The 19,423-nt window shown below is 37.3% G+C and overlaps 1 protein-coding gene across 3 annotated transcripts in view; it reads right to left on the reverse strand.

The window, feature by feature from the left end:
- Window positions 1–16,260: 16,260 nt before the first annotated feature.
- RB1CC1 (RB1 inducible coiled-coil 1) overlaps window positions 16,261–19,423 on the reverse strand; it is an 89,809-nt gene continuing 86,646 nt past the window's right edge. For 2 of the 3 annotated variants that reach the window (XM_069099935.1, XM_069099934.1), the window contains exons 23-24: window positions 18,119–18,189; window positions 16,261–17,254 (exon numbers count right to left, since the gene is read on the reverse strand). In XM_069099935.1, coding sequence (XP_068956036.1) covers window positions 17,177–17,254; window positions 18,119–18,189 — 149 coding nt within the window. In that variant the 3' untranslated portion in view covers window positions 16,261–17,176. The remainder of the gene's footprint in view (window positions 17,255–18,118; window positions 18,190–19,423) is intronic. The other variant, XM_069099936.1, reaches the window with a different exon arrangement.

Raw genomic sequence — 19,423 nt, forward strand, 5'->3', positions numbered from 1 at the left:
GAAAGGAAAGGAAGGAGAAGCACCTAGTATAGACAGCTTTTTTGAGGTCATGTTAAGGGAAAGAGAGATACAGGGTAATATTTAGCATAGATGAATGATCAAATGAGGGGTTTTCTTTAAGGATTGGAGCTACACAGACACCTGTGTAGGCAACAAGAAAGTAGCTAATAGATTGAAGATTGAGTGGATATGATGGGAGGGGTGGTCTATTGGAGAAGTTGAGAAGGGGTGAGATAATGGGCACATTTAGAGGGGTTAGTTTTGGCAAGAAGGGCCATCTCTTTATTTAAGACTAGAATAAGGAAAGATGTTTGAATGAGATGGGATGAGGAAAAGGGGAGAAAGAAGAACTCAGCAGACAGTCTCACTTTTTTCAGTGAAGTATGAAGCAAGGTCTTCAGCTGACAGGGTGAGGTGGAGTGCCAAGGGAGGCTTGAGGAACTCCTGCTGTGGGAAAGGGTAATGAATCAATTAGAGAGGAATAGAATGATTGACTTGCTGTAAAGGGGGCCCAGTTGAGATTTGGTAACAACAGTTGATAGCTGAACTAATAAGCACAGTTTGGTGATTTTTCTTCAGCTCCATTCAGTAACACATGAATAGAACCAAAAGAAGCAGATGGTGAGAGTAATTAATAAGTGGGATCTGAAGTTAGAGAAAAGGGAGAAAAGTCCAGCCAGTATAGAGGTAATGAGAAAGAACTGAAGAGTGGATGAAATGGAAGTTATGATGAGGAAGAAGAACATGCAAGACATAGGGAAAAATAAAAGGATGAAATATTATGATGAGGGCTCAAACTAGAGTGAAGGCCATATGAGTAGAGAGGAGAAAACGTTTTAAAGAAATGTTATGGTAGTAGAATCATCAAGACTTGGAAATTATTTGCATATGTGGAGTTAGGGAGATTGGGGAGTTGAGGAGGACTCTGATGTTATGAATAAGCATGACTGATAGAATGGCAGTGCTCTAAAAAAATAAGGAATTCAAGAGGAGATGTGTGTTTGGGAGAGAAAAGAGTGAATTCAGTTTAATATTGAGCTTGATATTTTCATGGGACATCAAAAGTTCAAAATGTCTGATAGGAAATTGGTAAGCTGGAAGGATCCATAGGGATTCTCTAATTCAACCCTCTCATCTAATAGAGGAAGAAAGTGAGTACTAAAGGATTTACTTGCCCAAGGTCATAGAGATAATAGCAAAGCTATGGTGAGAATCTATGTCTTTCCTATTCCAAATTGAGTGTTCTTTTCACAACACCAGGGAAATGTTGGGGGTGGGGTGTGTATGTGTGTAAATTATTGGTAGTGGAATTTTTAAGAGTAGAAAGCTGAAAAAATGTTTTAAAAACACATATATAATACTTGTACCCAAGATGTCTCCAAATTCAGACATTGAGTAATTTAGTTTATTTAAATGAATATGTTCACACATAGAACGTACTATAAAAGGAGATATTAGACATGCCAAAAACTCCCATAAAAGGGGGGAAAAAGACTAATCATTCCCTATCCATCTATGCATGGGAAAAGATGATTCAAAAAATAACACTGAATTGGAAGTGTTTACAAAATTCAGCTGTTCATGGAAGGTAAAAAGGACTCACAGCTGCTATATAAATGTGTTGTTGTAAATGAGTAAGTTAATGGCTATGTGCTAGTCTCTTAGATATCTAGAATATAATTTCTAATTAGTCAAAGCAATAGTTTTAAAAAATTATGAATGCACTGAATTGGAAATGGGATCTTGATATATACAGTAAGAGCTGAAAAACTGATGAGTTGGCACCCAATGAGAGCAGTACACAGACATTTCAGGTGGTTCAGCTAACTGCTGAAAGATCGCAGGAATAAGTTACTTATGCCAATAATGTCAAAGTTGATAAAGGTTTTACCCTTTTTTAAATAAAATAAGTTTATGAACTAAACTGTGAGAACCTGGATTTTCATTCTAAGCTTGGGATTCTTCATCACACTTCTCTTTCCACCAATATTACAACAGAATTCCAAAGGGACTGGACCTTTGCTAACCATGCAGCATGAGTACCACAAGGAATACAAGATAGATTAATCAATGTTATAATTTTTTATCAGCATACTTTGAGGGACTGAATGGCAGAAGGGAGTTATACCTTCAAAGATTATGGAACGAAATATTCATGAGGCATTACTAATTTGTAGCTGAATGGGACTGGAAAGATCATTCTGAAGTGATACTGATGATAAAGGAAAACAGCCCTTGAACACATTGATGAACTTCAGGATTCTAATCAATGCAATGACCAACTGTAACTTCAGTAAAGTGAAGCATGTTTCCTTGCTTTTCAGTAGAGAGATGGTAGACTGCAGGTACATAAGGAGGTATATATTGTCAGACATGGGCAACATGTTACTTTGTTTTACTTAATTGTACTTTAAAAAAAAAAACAAGAGAGGGATCTCTTGGGTGTGGAGGGAGAGGAGGAGGAATCATTGGGAAGTGATAGTGATTTTTTTTAAAGCCATTAATAAAATGTATATATTTTTTAAATCCCAGCACTCAAATGCCATTAGAACTTCAGTGGGAAATGTGTCAATTTTCAATTGCTAACAACAATTAAAGAATCCAGGGGATGAGATTGGGATACAGTGAGATCTTACTAGGAGATGTAAAGGAAGGAACTGTGGTTTTCAGAGAGTCAGGAGATTTTTAGAAGAATTTACCTGGTATTCTGAGAAAATGAGACTTGTCCTAAACTGTTTCCTCTTATACTAAGGCTGCTTTTAAGAATGATTTCATCTTTATAAAGCACTTGAAGGTTTACAAAGTACGGTCTTAAGTGCCCCATAGGATTGATACTACAAGCATTATTATCCTTATCTGACTAATGAGCTTAAGGTATTTTCTGGGTCACACAGTTAGTGATACAGTTAGAACTGGACCCCGGGCCTTCTGACTCAGGACTGGGGCTTTTATCACCTAGTCATGCTACCTCTAAAGTCATAACAACTATGACTTTTTACTTAGGGAAGTGTGTGAAACAAAGAGGTGGAGCTTAGTCCACACATTTCCCATCAGTATGTCTGAGCCTTCTAGCAAGTATGTAAACAACATAGTTTAAAGCTGACTGTTCAGACTCATTATCACCATGTTAAGAATTTGTTTGAAAGAATCTCCATTTTACATATACATCAAGATTATAGGGTGCATGACAAGTTTTATTTTATTTTATTTTTAATTTTGGCTAAAGCAGAATGTCTCTTTTTTTTCTTTTTAATAATATTTTATTTTTCCCCAATTCATGTAAAAACAATTTTTTACATTCATTTTTTTTTAAATTTGAGTTCCAAATTCTCCCTCCCCCTTCCCTTTCCTTTCCCTGAGGCAGTAAGCTATCTGATATAGGTTATACATGTGCAATCATGTAAAACATAGTTCCATATTAGTCATTTTATGGAAGAAAAGTCAAACAAACAAAAAAGAAAGTGAAAAATATCATGCTTCACTCTGCCTTTAGACTCCATTAGTTCTTACTCTGGAGGCAGATAGGATTTTTCATTATGAGTGCTTTGGGATTGTCTTGGGTTATCGTATTGACAAGAATAGTTAAATCATTCACAGTTGTTCATTGTCCAATACTGCTATTACTGTGCACAATATTCTGGTTCTGCTCATTTCACTTTGCATCAATTCATATAAGTCTTTCCAAGCAGAATGTTTCAATACAAGATTTTTAACTACAGCAAAAAAAATTCATATTTGGTAGATATGAAGGCAAGTATGACAAGATGTCATGGAAAAAACCCTGGTTTTAGACTGAAAAACTTTGGTTTGAATATCTCTTCTAAAACTTACTAGCTGAACGACCAAAGGTAAGACAGATTCACAGAATTTGACAGTTTGGAAGTAGGCATGTGCTGGAGACAGCTCATACCAGTGAATGAGAGCCAATTGTTAAATTCTTAGTGTGGACATTTAGACCTCAGAAATCTGGCAATTGCTACAAATCTGAGCTTGGATTTTTGTTTGTTTTGTTGATTGTCTAGACTTAAGAAAGAGAAGGAGGAAATGTTAATAGAGATTAAACTTAAAAGTTTTTTTGTGAGTACATCTTCTCCCCTCCACAAACACAGACACTTGTTAAACATTTGCCAGCACACCCCTGTTTGGAGGGAGCCTTAGCAACCATCTTGTCTGATCCATATCCTCACTATAACCTGCCTGGACAAGTAGATCAGCCTCTTCTTGGAGATCTTCAAGGAAGCAGAATCTACCTTCCCTGCAGGTATGTCATGCTTCTTTTGAACAGCTCTAATTGTTCTGAAGTCTGTTTTAATATCGTTGGCCTCATTCCCACTTATGTCTGTTGCTTTGGTTCTCCCTTCCATAGCCAAACAAAACAGATCCAATCCCTTTTCTAAGTGGCAATCCTTCAAATACTTTGACACAATTATTACTTCCATCCCTGAGTCTTCTTTTCTCCCGGTTTTTGTTGTTGTTGAGTTTTCAGTCATGCCCAACTCTTTGTGACCCCATTTGGGATTTTCTTAGCAAAGATATCAAAGTGGTTTGCCATTTCCTTCTCCAATTCACTTTACAGCTGAGGAAACTGAGGCAAACAGGGCTAAGTGATTTGCCCAGGGTCACACTGCTAGTGTCTGAGGTTGGATTTGAACTCAGAGTCTTCCTGAGTCCAGTCCCAGTGCTCTGTCCAACACCACCTAGCTTCCCCCTTTCCTGACTAAACATGCCTAAATATTTCCCCTGAACTCTTTATGTCATAAACTGAAGGTCTTTCACCATTCTGGTTGCTTTCTTCTGGATATTCTCATAAACTCATAAACATCCTCCTTTCTCTCCTGACATAACTAAAAGATCCTTTTTTGTTGCCCTTGGCATTTCACTAATTGCCCTGTAATCTTACAGTTATTATTATTATTATTTATTTCCAAGATGATAGAGCCTCAGGTTGGAAGGAATGTCAGACTAGCATCTAATCTAATCTATATCTATACAGTAAGCCCCTTTACAACATCAAAACATTGCTAACAGAGACAAAGGATCCACCTTTTCTGTAGATGAATGTAGTCCATTCCACTTTTGGATAATATAGAAAATACTATTTGCATTATTGGTCTGTTAATTAGCTTTAAAGGTCGTGATCCTATACTGATTGCATAATTGCCTATGTGAGTGCCTTGATCGGTCAAGTTAGTCAGTCTATAAGCATTTGTTTTGTGCCTACTATGTGTCAGAATCTGTTCTAAGCACTGGGGATACTAAGCAAAAAGCAGTCCCTGCCCCTGAGAAGCTCAATCTAGAGGGGTAGGAAAGCAATAGACTAGTAAATAAACTAGTAAATACTTAATAGAAGAAAGGAGCTAGAATTAAAAGAGAGATTAGTGGTCAAAGGATATGAACAGGCAGTTTTCAGAGGAAGAAATTAAAGATATTTATAAGCATATGAAAAAATGCTCTAAATCACTATTGATTAGAGAAATGCAAATCAAAACAACTCTGAGATACGACATCTCACTGGTCAGATTGGCTAACATGACAAAACAGGAAAATTAACAATACTGGAGAAGTTTGGAACACTAATGCATTGTTGGTGGAGTTGTGAACTGATTCAACCATTCTGGGAAGGAATCTAGAACTATGCCCAAAGGGCTATAAAAAATTGCTAGGGTTGTATCCCAAAGAGATGATAAAAGTGGGAGGAAGACCCATATGTACAAAAATATTTATAGCAGCTCTTTTTGTGGTGGCAAAGAATTAGAAATCAAGGGGATGCCCATCAGTTGGGGAATGGCTGAACAAGTTGTGGTATATGAATGTAATGGAATACTATTGTGCTATAAGAAATGAGGAGCAGACAGACTTTATAATAACCTGGAGAGACTTATACAAACTGATGTTGAGTGAGAAGAGCAGAACCAGTAGAAATTTGTACACAATTACAGACAAAAGGTATGAGACAACCAACTTTGATAGATTGGGCTCTTCTCAGCAATGCAAGATAATAAGACAACTCCAAAAGATTCATGATTCCACATCCAGAGAAAGAACTACAGAGTTTGAATGCAGATTGAAGCAAACTACCTGCTCTCTCTCTTCTTTTTGTTTTGTTTCCTTTCTCATTGTTCATTCCATTAGTTATAATCCTTCTTTACAACCTGACTAATGTTTAATGTGAAGGTATTTGCAGCTATATTTGAGTGCATGCTGTCATGGTGGGGGAGGGGGGCAGGCAAGGGAGGGGGAGAAAATTTGAAACGCAAAGGACTGTGGAACTGAATGTCTGTAAACTAAAAGTAAACAAATAGAGAGAGAGAGAGAGAGAGAGAGAGAGAGAGAGAGAGAGAGAGAGATTAGGAAAGGCTTCTGATAGAAGATGGGATTTTATCTGGGAGTTAAAGGAAGCCAGAGGTTCCAAGAGATAGAGATGAGGACAGAAAACATTCCAAATGTGAAGAACAACTAGCGGAAGTGTCCAAAATGGAGACAGGGTGTCTTGTCTGAGAAACAGCATGGTTAGTATCATTGGATCTAAGAGTATGTGGTGGGTGAAGGGTGGGTGCAAGGTGTAAGACCAGAAATTTCAAACAAAGAATTTTTTATTTGATCTTGGAGGTGAGAGGGAGCCACAGAAGTTTATTGAATAAAGTATGAACATGTTCATAGTTGTGTTTTAGGAAAATCACTGGTAGCTAAATGGTAGATGGTCTGGAATGGGGAGAGACTTTTGGCAAGCAAACCAACTGGCAGGCTATTAAATAGTCCAGGCATGAGGAAATGAGGGGCTGCACCAAGGCCATGGTAATAGCAGAGAGAAGGGAGCATGCTGAGATGTTACAAAGGTGAAACTGACAGAACTTGGCAACAGTGAGAAATGGGGGTGAGAAACAGTGAGGAGTCGATGATGAAGCCTAGGTTGTAAGCCTGAGGAACTGGGAGGATAGTGGTGTTCCTGTCAGTAATGTTTTGCTGTTTTAGTGTCTGTTTGGTGCTGCTTTTGCTTTTTTATTGTCTATTTCCCTGGATTCAGCTTTCCTCAGTTCCTCTCTCCTTGCTTTTTGCTTGTGCCCTCTGCAAGACTAACTAGGAAAGAATTCATCTTGAAACTGTGATAAGGGCTCCAACCAGAGTCACAGGCTTAGATGTACTCCTCTACCCTGTAGGATAAATATACTGTGGCATTAGTATTTTTCCACCTTTTAGGGAAGAGTTGTGAGTTCATTTAGGGAGAGGGCAATGATTCTGAGAGTTGATGAACAGGGCTTGCTGTGTTCTTCAGTAATCAGAAAATTGACTCTCCTGCTTAACTGTATAGCCAAACAGGACTGCTGGTTCAGGGATCTCAGAATTCATTTTGTTTATTGGGCTTTTAATTAGAGGTCTGAACTGACCGCTCCATGAATAGGGTAACTGATTTTTACCCCCCCCCCCTTTCAACTTCTGTTGAAGAACCAGGAAAAAAGAGAAGGAATTTGTATTCAATGAAAGAAATTGAGTGAGTTGAAGGGTTTTGGATTAGTAAAGGTCAGAGGTTAAATTTGAGAAGAAATTTGGGGGAAAAAATTGAAGAAAATTTGTAGAACAATCTCTAGGTCCAGGCAATGATCTGGATTCTACTTTCTGCATTAAAAAGCAGCAGAATCAAGAACAGTTAAGGACGATATAAAAAGTTACTTATAATATTGGGATGACTGATTCTTAGACACCTAACAAAGGTTGGTAAACATATATTTGACAGGTCTTTCAATTCTAATTAAGGGAACTTGAACTAAAAAAAAAGATAGGGAAGGAATAAGGTGGCCTATAATATATTCCCCAACGTAGATATCATAGCAACAAGGAAGAACAGCAACCAAGCCACTCAGAAATTCACAGCAGACAAAATTCAAGAAAAGAATCAGTGACAAACTCAAATGTCTATACACAAATCTCTAAAATTTAGCGGGGAAAACAAAGGAACTAGAAGTCTAGAGGTAAGAATGCAGATTAAATTTCAAAGGTATCTCTGAGTCTTAGTGAAATGAGATCCAGCACTATAACATGGTTTTGGATAGATATACCTTATTCCAAGAAATATGGTAAAGGAGGTGTGAGGTATTATAGTTATTGCACATTTAAAAAGTACACACACATATAGGAGCAGCTAGGTGGTGCCCTGGATAGAGCACTAGCCCTGTAGTCAGGAGGACCTGAATTCAAATTCAGCCTGATACATACTAGCTGTGTGACCCTGGGCAAGTCAGTCAACCCCAATTGCCTCCAATAATGACAATAATAATAAAAGTATACTGATATGATGAAATCCTGAAACCAGAGAAGCATATATATAATATATAATATTATATATATAATATATATAATAATAAAAGTATACACATATGATGAAATTCTGAAAACAGAGGGGCAGAGCATGATGGAAATTATTTCATTTAAGTTAACATAAGGAATAACAGAAATGATATATTAGACCACCTGTATGAAAAAGAATAAATAGTTGAAGAATTTGGTAAAGAACACAAGTTTGCAACAAGAAAATTTCAATCATACAGAGATGTTCTCTGCTGCCTCTTTACCAAAAGTAGGGCAATCTTACTTACTGACTTGTTTTAATGAAAATTTTATCCTTCAAAAGGTGAAGGAATCAACAGTGGCAAATTTTATTCTGGATCCCATTCTCATTAATAGACATGAATAGGTTTCTGGGGGTGGAATGACAGGACATCTTGGAGTGGAGTGACACCCAAACCAGACTGTTATTGAAGAGAAGAAATCTGGGGATAGTCTGAGATGAACCCTAGCTTTTAGGAACTAAGTCTCAAGGGTAACAGAAGAAAGAGGGATAGTAAGGAATGAAATTCAAAAGATGCAAAGAGAAAAAAAAAATTCCAGTGAGAAAGGAAAATAGATATGGATATCCATATCTAAAAAACCCATAGGTTTTTAAAAGCATACAGAAATTGGAAGCAAAGTCAGGTCAAAGAAGATAAATATAAGAATGTGGCATAGTCTTCTATTAAAAAATGCTAGAAATGCTAATGCTTTGAATAAACTGAAGCTAGAGAAGGAAGCCAAGGACTTTTCTCCTTTTTTCATCTTGTTTTTTAGTTGCATTAGGAAAGGAAAGAGTATCAAAGAAAGTACAGGACTTTGCTTGTGGTACATGGAGCAACAAAAAATGACAAGAAAGAGAAGGCAAAAATGCGTAATCCTTGTCGTTTTCCCTGTAGAAATGGCCTTCACACTATAAGAGAGAAAATGAGTAACAGGGAGTTGATACTCAAGGAGGGCACCTGCTCTCCATGAATTCAAATAACTTGGCCCAGATCAACCACATCCTTGAGTCCTGAAAGAGAACTGGCACTACTGTCACTGATAACATGGAAGATCCTGGAAAGGGACAGGCACCACATTACTGGGAAAGGGTACACGTCTTATTTTTGAAAACAGGGAAGAGAACAGAGTTTGTAATAATAGGTCAGTGAGCTGGACTCCAATTACTGGGACAATTCTAGAACAGATTACCTATGGGATGGCTGACGAATATCTAGGAAGTAGCAATTACAGTGAGCCAGCGTGGCTTCATCAAGATCAAGTCATGGCAGACTTACCTCATTTCCTTTGTTAACAGGATTCCTAAACTAGATGAGGAAAATGCTGTGGATCTAGTTTCCCTAGGCTTTACAAAAGCCTTTGAAAGAATATTTAGTGCCATTCTTGTGGAAAAATTATGAATTAGACTATTATGATCAGATAGATTTAGAGCTGAACTCTTAAGTTTAGTTTAGTGTCAATTTGGCAGGTTTCCAGTATAGTGCCCCATAGAGCTCTATACTTGGCCCTGTGCCAATCAGTATTTTTATTTGTGACTTGGATAAAGGTATAAATGGTATATGTGCTCACTAATTTGCAAATGGCACAAAGCTGGGATGGAAAGGTAACATAATAGATGACAAAATTAGGATCCAAAAGGATCTTGAAAGGCTAGAGCACTGGGCTATAAGATAAACAGATACATTTAAAAGTCATGAACTTGGGTAAAAAAAAAAAATAAGCTCCACAAATATAAATTGGGGAAAGCATGGATCCAACCCAATCCAAATCCAGCACAACTACATTCATTTTAAGAAGAAACAAAAGTCCTAGAGGGATTTGTGAAGCAACTTATTGAGGTAAGTTATACCGAATTGCTTGCTGTGCTATCATAGAAATATAGGTCAGTAGAAGAAAATCTACATCTATTTTAGTAAAATTAGCTCCCATTTCTAAAGGGAAATTTCATATCAGCGAATGCTGGGATTTCCTAAAAGGAGGGATCATAAAATTCAGTTTTGTAACTCTACAGTAATACTAAAAGTTTGATCTTTGTTGAATTTGGAAAGTGAAAGCATGTCACAGAGGATGCCCTTCCCCTCCAAGCCTCTAAATGACTATCATGGAATAGTAGCATTGTATGTAGTGTATCATTGTTGTATCCCTTAACATAAAATTCCCGCATATGGCACTGAAAATAGGTATCTTGTTAACCTCGTCAAAAATTGAAATGAAAGAACTTTATTTTACCTTTCCCTGTTCAGTCACCTAAACTACCATAATTAGGCTGAAGCAGAGAAGTCTAGCTGGTACAGTGGAAAGAAAGCCGGGCCTGCAGTCAGCAAGACCGAGTTCAAATTCAGCCACAGACAATGACCCTGGGCAAGTCCCTTAACCTGTCTGCCTCAGTTTCCTTAACTGCAATATAGGGATAATAGCACCTACTTTGTTAGGTTGTTGTGAGGATCAAAGTATTTGCAAAATGTATAGCATCATGCCTGGCAAAGAACAGATGCTATATAATTATTCTATTCCAAATCTTTTGGAGCCTCCTGAGCTGAACTTGTGTTACAGAAATAAGCATTTTAAGGGGCAGCTAGGTAGTGCAGGGAATAGAGCATTGGCCCTGGAGTCAGGAGGACCTCAGTTCAAATCTGGCCTTACACTTAACACTTACTAGACAAGTGACCTTGGCCAAGTCATGTCACTTAATCCCAATTGCCCTGCCTTACCTCTCCAAAAAGGGGGGGGGGGGGTAAGGGAAGCATTTTATAAGTATTTTTTTTTTTTTCTATCAAGGTAGTCTGAGGGCAGGCCTTGGATTTGGGATAACTCTGGATAGAAGTCTCATCTGAAATCCACTGTGTGTCCCGAGACAAGTCATTTAATCTTTATGTGATTGGAATCTCCATCTCATCTGCTACATCCTTTTGGACTGTCTTGGTTGGAAAAACTTTCCACATCCAGATTCCCCTATACTGTCAGAATCACAGATCCCTCCAGTACTCTCATAAGTCCTTCATATTCAGAGAATTATGTTATGGTTGTTTTTCTCACATGCAAATAAAGGTTTAAAAGGTGATTTATGACTCCTGTCATAACAGGCTTATTTTGAAGAACTTCAGATCAAATCACAACAGATTAGAAATAAACTTGAGTAGTATGAAGTTGCAGTTGATGCTGATAATTGTGGCAACCAGATGTTGCAGGAATGCTGCAGGTGGAGACAGAATAAGGTACTGGGTTTGTATGTTACTTGTTTCCTCTTCGGTGAGACATTCCACCCAAGGTATTTCCTTTATTTGTAAAATATGGAGATTATAAGAGAGGATCTCTCTGTACACCTCAATATAAAACATACGTGAGTCAAACTGACCAATATTGTTTTATACCCATAAAATAATGACCTCAAAGTCCTTCCTAGGCTAACAAACTTTGACTTATACTACAGAAATAAATGCTTTGTTATACTTATTTGCAAATAGAAACTAACAAATATTTTAATTGCAATATTCCATGTTCTTTTTGCTAAACTTTTTTTTTAGGGCAATCGGGGTTAAGTGACTTGCCCAAGGTCACACGGCCAGGTTTTTGTGTCAAGTGTCTGAGGCTGGATCCGAACCCAAGTCCTCCTGACTCCAGGGACTGTGCTCTACTCACTGTGCCACCTAGCCACCCTCTTTGCTAAACTCTTAAGAGAATATTAAAGATGTTTTCAGAAATTAAGCAAAAACAACCTAATACATGTAGGATGGTTGGGATACTTTAAATTTAAGTAAAATTTTGCTTTGTAATTTTAAATGAGTTTTGAAGTAAAAAATTCTCAGGACCTAAACTGTGACTGATACGGAATATTACCAACAGTGATTTGCGTGTAACAAGTGATGTAAGATTTCAGCAAAGCTGTGAATAAAGAGGTGGGTGCAACGCAAAATGAAAGGTAGAGAACCTGAGTGTTAAACTAGCCTGCTGTGTAAATATTCTATGGAAAATTTATTGAAAGACAATCTAGAAATACACGGGATAAGAACGTATGAATGCACTACAATCTATACAAGTACACTGAACTATTAAAGTATTCTTCAATTCAGAGGAAGAAAATTCAAATTTTCAAGTCATTGTGACTTGAGCAAAACCGATGAACTCATAACAATTCTGTTGTTAACTGGGAAGAAATTAAAGATTAGGGGGCAGAGTCAAGATGGCGGAGTAGAAACACGACCTCCCCACGGCTCAGGCTTCCACCTTCCCCAATCCATGTAAAAAGGATTTTTTTACTTTAGAGGTGCAGAACCTACAAAATGACACAGAGAAGCTAACCTCCTGCTGAGGACAGCCCAGCAGGCTGGCAGGAATTGGCCAGCCCAGTGCTCTAGGAGCTGAGCCCAGCCCCACCCCGAGGCTTTAGTCCCAGGGCTGGCCTGAACAGCCCCCCACAGGAGGGACCCCCGATCAGCAGCAGCTGTGGCGGTTTCCAGAATTATCAACACAGAGATGCGAAGGACAAAGTGAAAGGTCAGTGCAGTCTGGACTTCGGGACCTAGTAAGTGGGAGTGCATGGCTTTTGCCCCCTGGGTGAGAACCCCCTGAGAGGCCGGCACAGCCAGCTTCAGCTCCTGGCCTGCAGAGTGTAGGGGGACCAAGCACCAGTCTGAGGGGTAATCGCTCTTGCTTTAACCCACTTGGATATGGATTGCAGTCTAGGGTGGAGGTTCTGAGGTGTGTCCAGCTTGCCAGAGCTGGTGGAGACCTCAGAGAGAGCACCCATCTAATACTTCCGGCAGCTGAGAAAACCCCAGCATTTGGGACAAAAGCTCCCCTGTCTGGTGGCAGAGTCCTACTGTGGCAAAAAGCCCAAGGGTCAAGTGACTGAGGGGCGACATGACCAGGCAAAGGAAACAAAGCAGACACAAGATTCCAACATTAGACTCCTATTTTGGGGACAAAAAGGAGCAAAGCATGGAACAGGAGGAAGACAGTGAAGTCAAAACTCCTGCACCAAAAGCTTCAAAGGAAAATACGAGCTGCTTACAGGCCATAGAGGACCTTAAGAAGCAGGTAAGTGGAAGAAAAATTGTGAAGAGAAATGAGAACAATGCAAGAAAATTATGAAATGAGAGTCAACAGCCTGACTGAGCAAAATAACACTTTAAAAAACAGACTGACTGAAATGGCAAAAGAGGCTCAAAAAGGCAATGAGGAGAAGAATGCCTTAAAAAGCTGAATTTGCCAGAAGGAAAAAGAATCTCAAAAGCTCACTGAGAATCACTGCTTCAGAATTAGATTGGAGCAAATGGAAACTTTATGACTTTATGAGAAATCAAGATGCTGTTAAACAGATCCAAACAAATGAAAGAATAGAAGGCAATGTGAAACATCTCATGGGAAAAACCACTGACCTGGAAAATAGATCCAGGAGAGGGAATTTAAAAATTATTAGACTACCTGAAAGCCATGATCAAAGTAAGAACCTAGAAATCATCCTCCAGAAAGTTCTCAAAGAAAACTGCCCTAATGTTTTAGAATCAGAGGGCAAAATAGAGGTTGAAAGAATCCACTGATCACCTCCTGAAAAAGATAACTCCTAGGAATATTATAGCCAGGTTCCAGAATTCCCAGATCAAGGAGAGAATATTACAAGCAGCCAGGAAGAAACAATTTGAATATTGTGGAAACACAATCAGGATAACTCAGGATCTCGCAGCTTCTACACTGAGGGATCGAAGGGCTTAGAATATGATATTCCAGAGGTCAAAGGAGCTGGGATTAAAACCAAGAGTCACCTACCCAGCAAAACTGAATATCATGTTTCAGGGGTAAATATGGTCATTCAGTGCAATAAAGGATTCTTGCTAAAAAATCCAGATTTGAACAGAAAATTTTACATTTAGATACAAGAAGCAAGAGAAGCATGAGAAGGTAAACAGGGAAAAGAAATCATAAGGAACTTATCAAAGTTGAACTATTAACATTCCTACATGGAAAAACAATAATTGTAACTTATGAAACTTTTCTCAGTAGTTGAAGGGAATAGAAATACCATGTTTCCCCGATAATAAGACACTGTCTTATTAATGTTTTTGGACAGAAAAACACCAGAGGGCTTATTTTCAGGGGAGGGCTTATTTTAATGAACATTGACAGCAATTTTAATAAACAGGTAAATGTGAACAAAAAAATGTACCTTTATTTAATAATGAATTCAATAAAGAACAGGATGACGCGCTCACTGCTGCAGCTCTGATTGGATGCAGCTCTGAGCGCGGCATGCGTTTCACCCGGGGGGGGGACGGGGACGGTGCATACAGAGGGTACCGTAATGTAGCGTGTAGCACAGGGGATCACCTTCACTATAGTAGCAATCTCAATAGGGCTTATTTTCGGGGGAGGGCTTATTTTAGAGGAATCTTACACAGTAAGGGGAGGGCTTATTTTTGGGATAGGTCTTATTATCGGGGAAACACGGTATATATGTCTATATATGAGGATATATGGGCATATGAATACATATGTGAATGTGTGTATATATGTTTACAGGTATACATAGACAGAGGGCACAGGACCAATTTAACAGGAAGGGATGACACTTAAAAGGTGAAATGAAGAAGTCAAAGAGGAATATAATGAGAGGAGATGGGGAGAGACAGAATTGGGTAAACTATCTCATATAGAAGAGGCAAGGGAAAATGGTTACAATGGAGGGGAAGAATAGGAAGGCAAAAGGGAATGGGTCAACCTTATTCCCACTGAATTTGGCTTGAGGAGGGAATGAAATACACACTAAATAGGGTATCTCACCCTCCAGGAGAGTGGGGATGAGAGGGGGAATGATGGAAGGGAGGGCAGGCTGGGGGGGGGGGGGGGGGGAAGTTGGAAGCACTCACTTTTGATAAGGGACAGGATCAAAGTAAAGAATAGAACAAGTGGGAAGTGAGATAGGAGGGAGGGAAATATAGTCAGTCTTTTACAATATATCTACTATGTCATTGTTTTTCATTAGACACACATGTACAATCTATACTGAACTGCTTATCTTCCCAGCAAGGGGGCGTGTCAAGGGAGGAAGGGAATAAATCTGGAATTCAAAGTTTTAAAATCAAATATTCATACATATATACTATTATTAATACTAAAAAAATAAGAATACTGACAATTTTTTCCTATATAATAGTTTGACCTTAAAAAAAAAGAAATTAAACATTAAAAGGTCAAATTACTAATATTAAAGGATGGATCTGCTATCACACTAGCACACTTTGGCACCAGAAAGCCAAGTCTATGAATACCTGATTGAATTTTCCAGAATGTGTCTAAATGACATTGTAACAACTGCCTGTCTGGTAACTTTACACAAATACAATCAAATTTAGTCTATGTTTGTACTTTCCTTTAGCTTATGGGAGAAAAATTTTATTTTTCAGAGGAAGACAGATGTAATACAAAACAGTTTGTTGGCTATTTCTTTTATACCAAGAAGTTATGGACAGACTGAATAGAAACATTTTAAATCATTCATTCATTTATTAATATGTTGTCAAACTCAGGAATTTTTTACACTGTTGTATTTATTCCATTTTGCTTTCTGTTCTAATAGATACACATCTTTAAAAAACATTTAACTCTTTCATGAAGAAATATTGTTAAATATTTAATGCAAATGAATAATTTCATTATTGTCCTATAGCAACATAACTGAAACACTATCCTCTTTAGCCCAATAACTCATTGAAATGCCTTTGCTTAACAGTTGCTTCTATGAGCAAAGGGAGTTTGCCATGATTCATTTCTACTTCTTAGGAAAACACTGCTTTACCCTGTAATATAAATTAAAGAATACCATTTCTGTAATACAGATGTTTCTCCATGCTGTAATGATACAGAATAATCTTGTCACACTCTCCAGCATTCACTCAAATTTATTAAAAAACTTACCATTTTCTTTAAAAGGCACACACATTTACAGGTTCAAATCTTTATTGTTTTAAAATTCTACATGTCTTTTACAATACAATAATTTGTTACTTAAATGACTTTTATATGGTTAATGTACAATGAGTGTTTTTTTTTCCTGAAACTCAACCATGAATTACAATTTCATCAATATGATTTTCCTAAATAGATTAATACAAGACTTCTGTGTTATTGGGAAGGTTCATGTGCTTACATTTAAAACTGTCAATGGCACAGATTCTTCCCTTCAGAATCTATATGATCAATCCATTGAAAGTGCTTTGAAGATTGCTGATTACCTGCGGCTGTTCTTAAAATCAGTCAATCCAATTGTAGGGTTCCTTTTTCTCTTTCTTGAAACATCAAAGGGCATTTTAAAAAAATAATGAAACAAGTTGTGGTAGTTATCTACAGAGGCAAACTCATGTTTAAGAAAATTATATGATTATCTGCATGCAATGACACTCCTCTTTAAATAGTTTTGAAGAATTTATACATATTATAAAGAATGTGTTAAAGAGAGCAAGTATCCTGATAACGATTTCACAAAAGGACAAATGCTGGTAATAATGGTAACTAACATTTAACATCTAAGTTCGAGCTAATGTATATTTAACAGGCAATTAATATGGCTAATTTATAAGCCACAATGTATAGGGTATGCCCTTTGAGAAAATGAACTAATTTGGTCCGCATTTCTAGAGTCATCTGGGTAAAAAACTGTAATTCAGCCAAGGGATTTGATGAATTTCTTGTTTCTAAAATGTAATTTGTTAAAAAATAAATGTTGTACATCAATGAAGTATATTGTCATATTGACTTCTGTATAAAAAAGATGGCCTTCTACTTTTGGAGTGATGGATAAACACTGTAGGACAAGGCAGAAAAAATATGACAAAATTAAATGAATTTCCTGTGAGGGTTATACTTTCTTGTTCCACGGCACAGCTTTTACTCTATAAAATTTGGTACCCAGAGGAACTTTAAATCTGTTTTGCGCCTAAGAAAAGAGAAGAAATATTTCTTTAAATAACCAAACCAAATACATAAGTACTCTTATCATGCTACTTGTTGCATGTGACGTTCAAGCTGAGGTAAGACATTATCTAAGAGAGTTATTACTGCAAGTAACTGAAGGACTTCATAATAATACTGCTTGATCTAAAAAATAGTCCTGCAGTAATTATAGAGAATTAGAGTGAGTCTTCAGTGGTGACTCAATACAATGAATGATGCTATTAAAAATGAGACATGTACATACCTATTAATTATTTATAAATTATTGACACTAAAGCTGTTATTTTTAAACCATGAAATAATTCTTTTGCATCTTCACTCTGGGAGGTTTGACAGACAAACAGGAAAAATATTTCTACATCAAAACAGAGCTCCCTTTTGAATACCATTAATTTATGGAGTTACCCTTCATATAAGAAGACACTAATGACTCAACAGGGGTAAAGCAAGAATTAATCTTTCAACAGGTAACCAAACTGCTTATCTATCCCCACTTATGGCAAATGGCATGTACCAATTAAGATTATTTGCTAGGATTAATCAGGACTACAGGTTACCTTCTTGGGTCTCACTAGAATCATGCTCTAACTGAGAGGTTCACAAACTTTTTTGTCGTACTGAATCCTTTAAAAAAAAATTTACTCAGTGCTACATGGGATAAGGGTTAACCCTTATTTTTATTTAATGCCCCTCAATTGCACCAGAAGCTACTCCCACCCACCTGGATCATTCCAATGCCCCAGTATTGTTCACTTTGGGAACCTATGCTCTAAACTGGATAGGAAGTGACTATTACTGATTTCTACATAAAGCATTGTAAGTTAACACATCCTATATTTTGTTTTACCTTTTTGGCTTGACAATATTCCTTTTCCATTACTTTTCCAAGTACCCAGGGTCTTCTAGATGTACCTGAAGCTAACAAATTATAGCATTAATTTCATTTTAAAAATAAAATCTCCTATAAAGCACTTTTACACTTTACAAAAGAAAAAAAATCCTTAAGTTATGAATTTATAACACAAAACAAGGAAGATCTTAAATACTTGTGAACAATGTTTTTATCATTACAATTTCTCTTCTTTAGTTAACTAGTAAGGCATAACTTGAATGGATTAGGGAAGAGATTAAATTCAAGTCAATATTGAAGGCACTGCACACCTATATCTAAGAACTCACAAGTCCACAGTGGCGCAAGGGTGCCACCTACTGTACTAACCAAGATTTTATCTGAAGAAATACAAAAAATTAGACAAGAGTCAGATTACCGGGTGCAGCAAATAAAAGGATTTTTAAAGTAGAAAGGTCCAAAGTAAGTGGAAAAGGGTAGAAAATGTTAGAAAGGAAACAGAAAAACTCTTTTCAACTCTCAAAGCTGTTGCTTTCTTAAATAAGTGTTGGATGATAGTGACAGAGGCACTAAATTAGGTGAGGCTGTTCTCAGACTTTTGATATAAATGAACAGTTTTAGGGACAGGGAGCACTGACTATTATGAAGCATTGTAATACAGAAAAATAATTACATTTTTCCCCCATTAGGTCTTGGAGAACAAGAAGCAATGGATGAAAAGCGGCCAGTCTAAGATTGCTGTGAGGCAAAACTTCCTGATAATTAAAAAGCTGCCCCAATGCAGAATGGGCTACCTGGAACAACAGTGAGGTCCCCCTTTGTGGAGGTCTTCATATAGAGGCTAAACACTTGCTGGGTATGTTATGGTATAATTTTTTCCTTTCCTGTATGAATCAGACTAACTGGCTACTGAGGTCCCTTTCAACTCTCAAATTCTGTGAAATTTTATGGTTCTGTGAATACAAAAGGTTCTGGTGATCACTACTACACCCAATCAAACATAAGTGGAATGCCCTTCCCCCATCATCTTTAAAGTACTAGAAACAAAACAAATATTATCACATTACAAATTAAGAAATAAGCTTTTTCTTTTCTTTTCTTTTCACAACTAGTGACTTCCAGACAACAATGAATCCTGTGAAAGTAATTCATTAGATAGTCCATCAACCAAGGGAGGAAACATCTAAAATTAAACTTAGCTCTTCAAAATTTATCTGGGAAATATATATAAGATTAAGGTGGCAACCTTGGGAGTTTCATCTAAACAGCCAAGTATATTAAAAAAAAAATTCTAGACAGAAT

Source organism: Petaurus breviceps, unplaced genomic scaffold (genome assembly GCF_028583685.1).
Source record: "Petaurus breviceps papuanus isolate PSGF00001 unplaced genomic scaffold, PetGlider_PUasm1.0 38, whole genome shotgun sequence".
Taxonomy (NCBI): domain Eukaryota; kingdom Metazoa; phylum Chordata; class Mammalia; order Diprotodontia; family Petauridae; genus Petaurus; species Petaurus breviceps.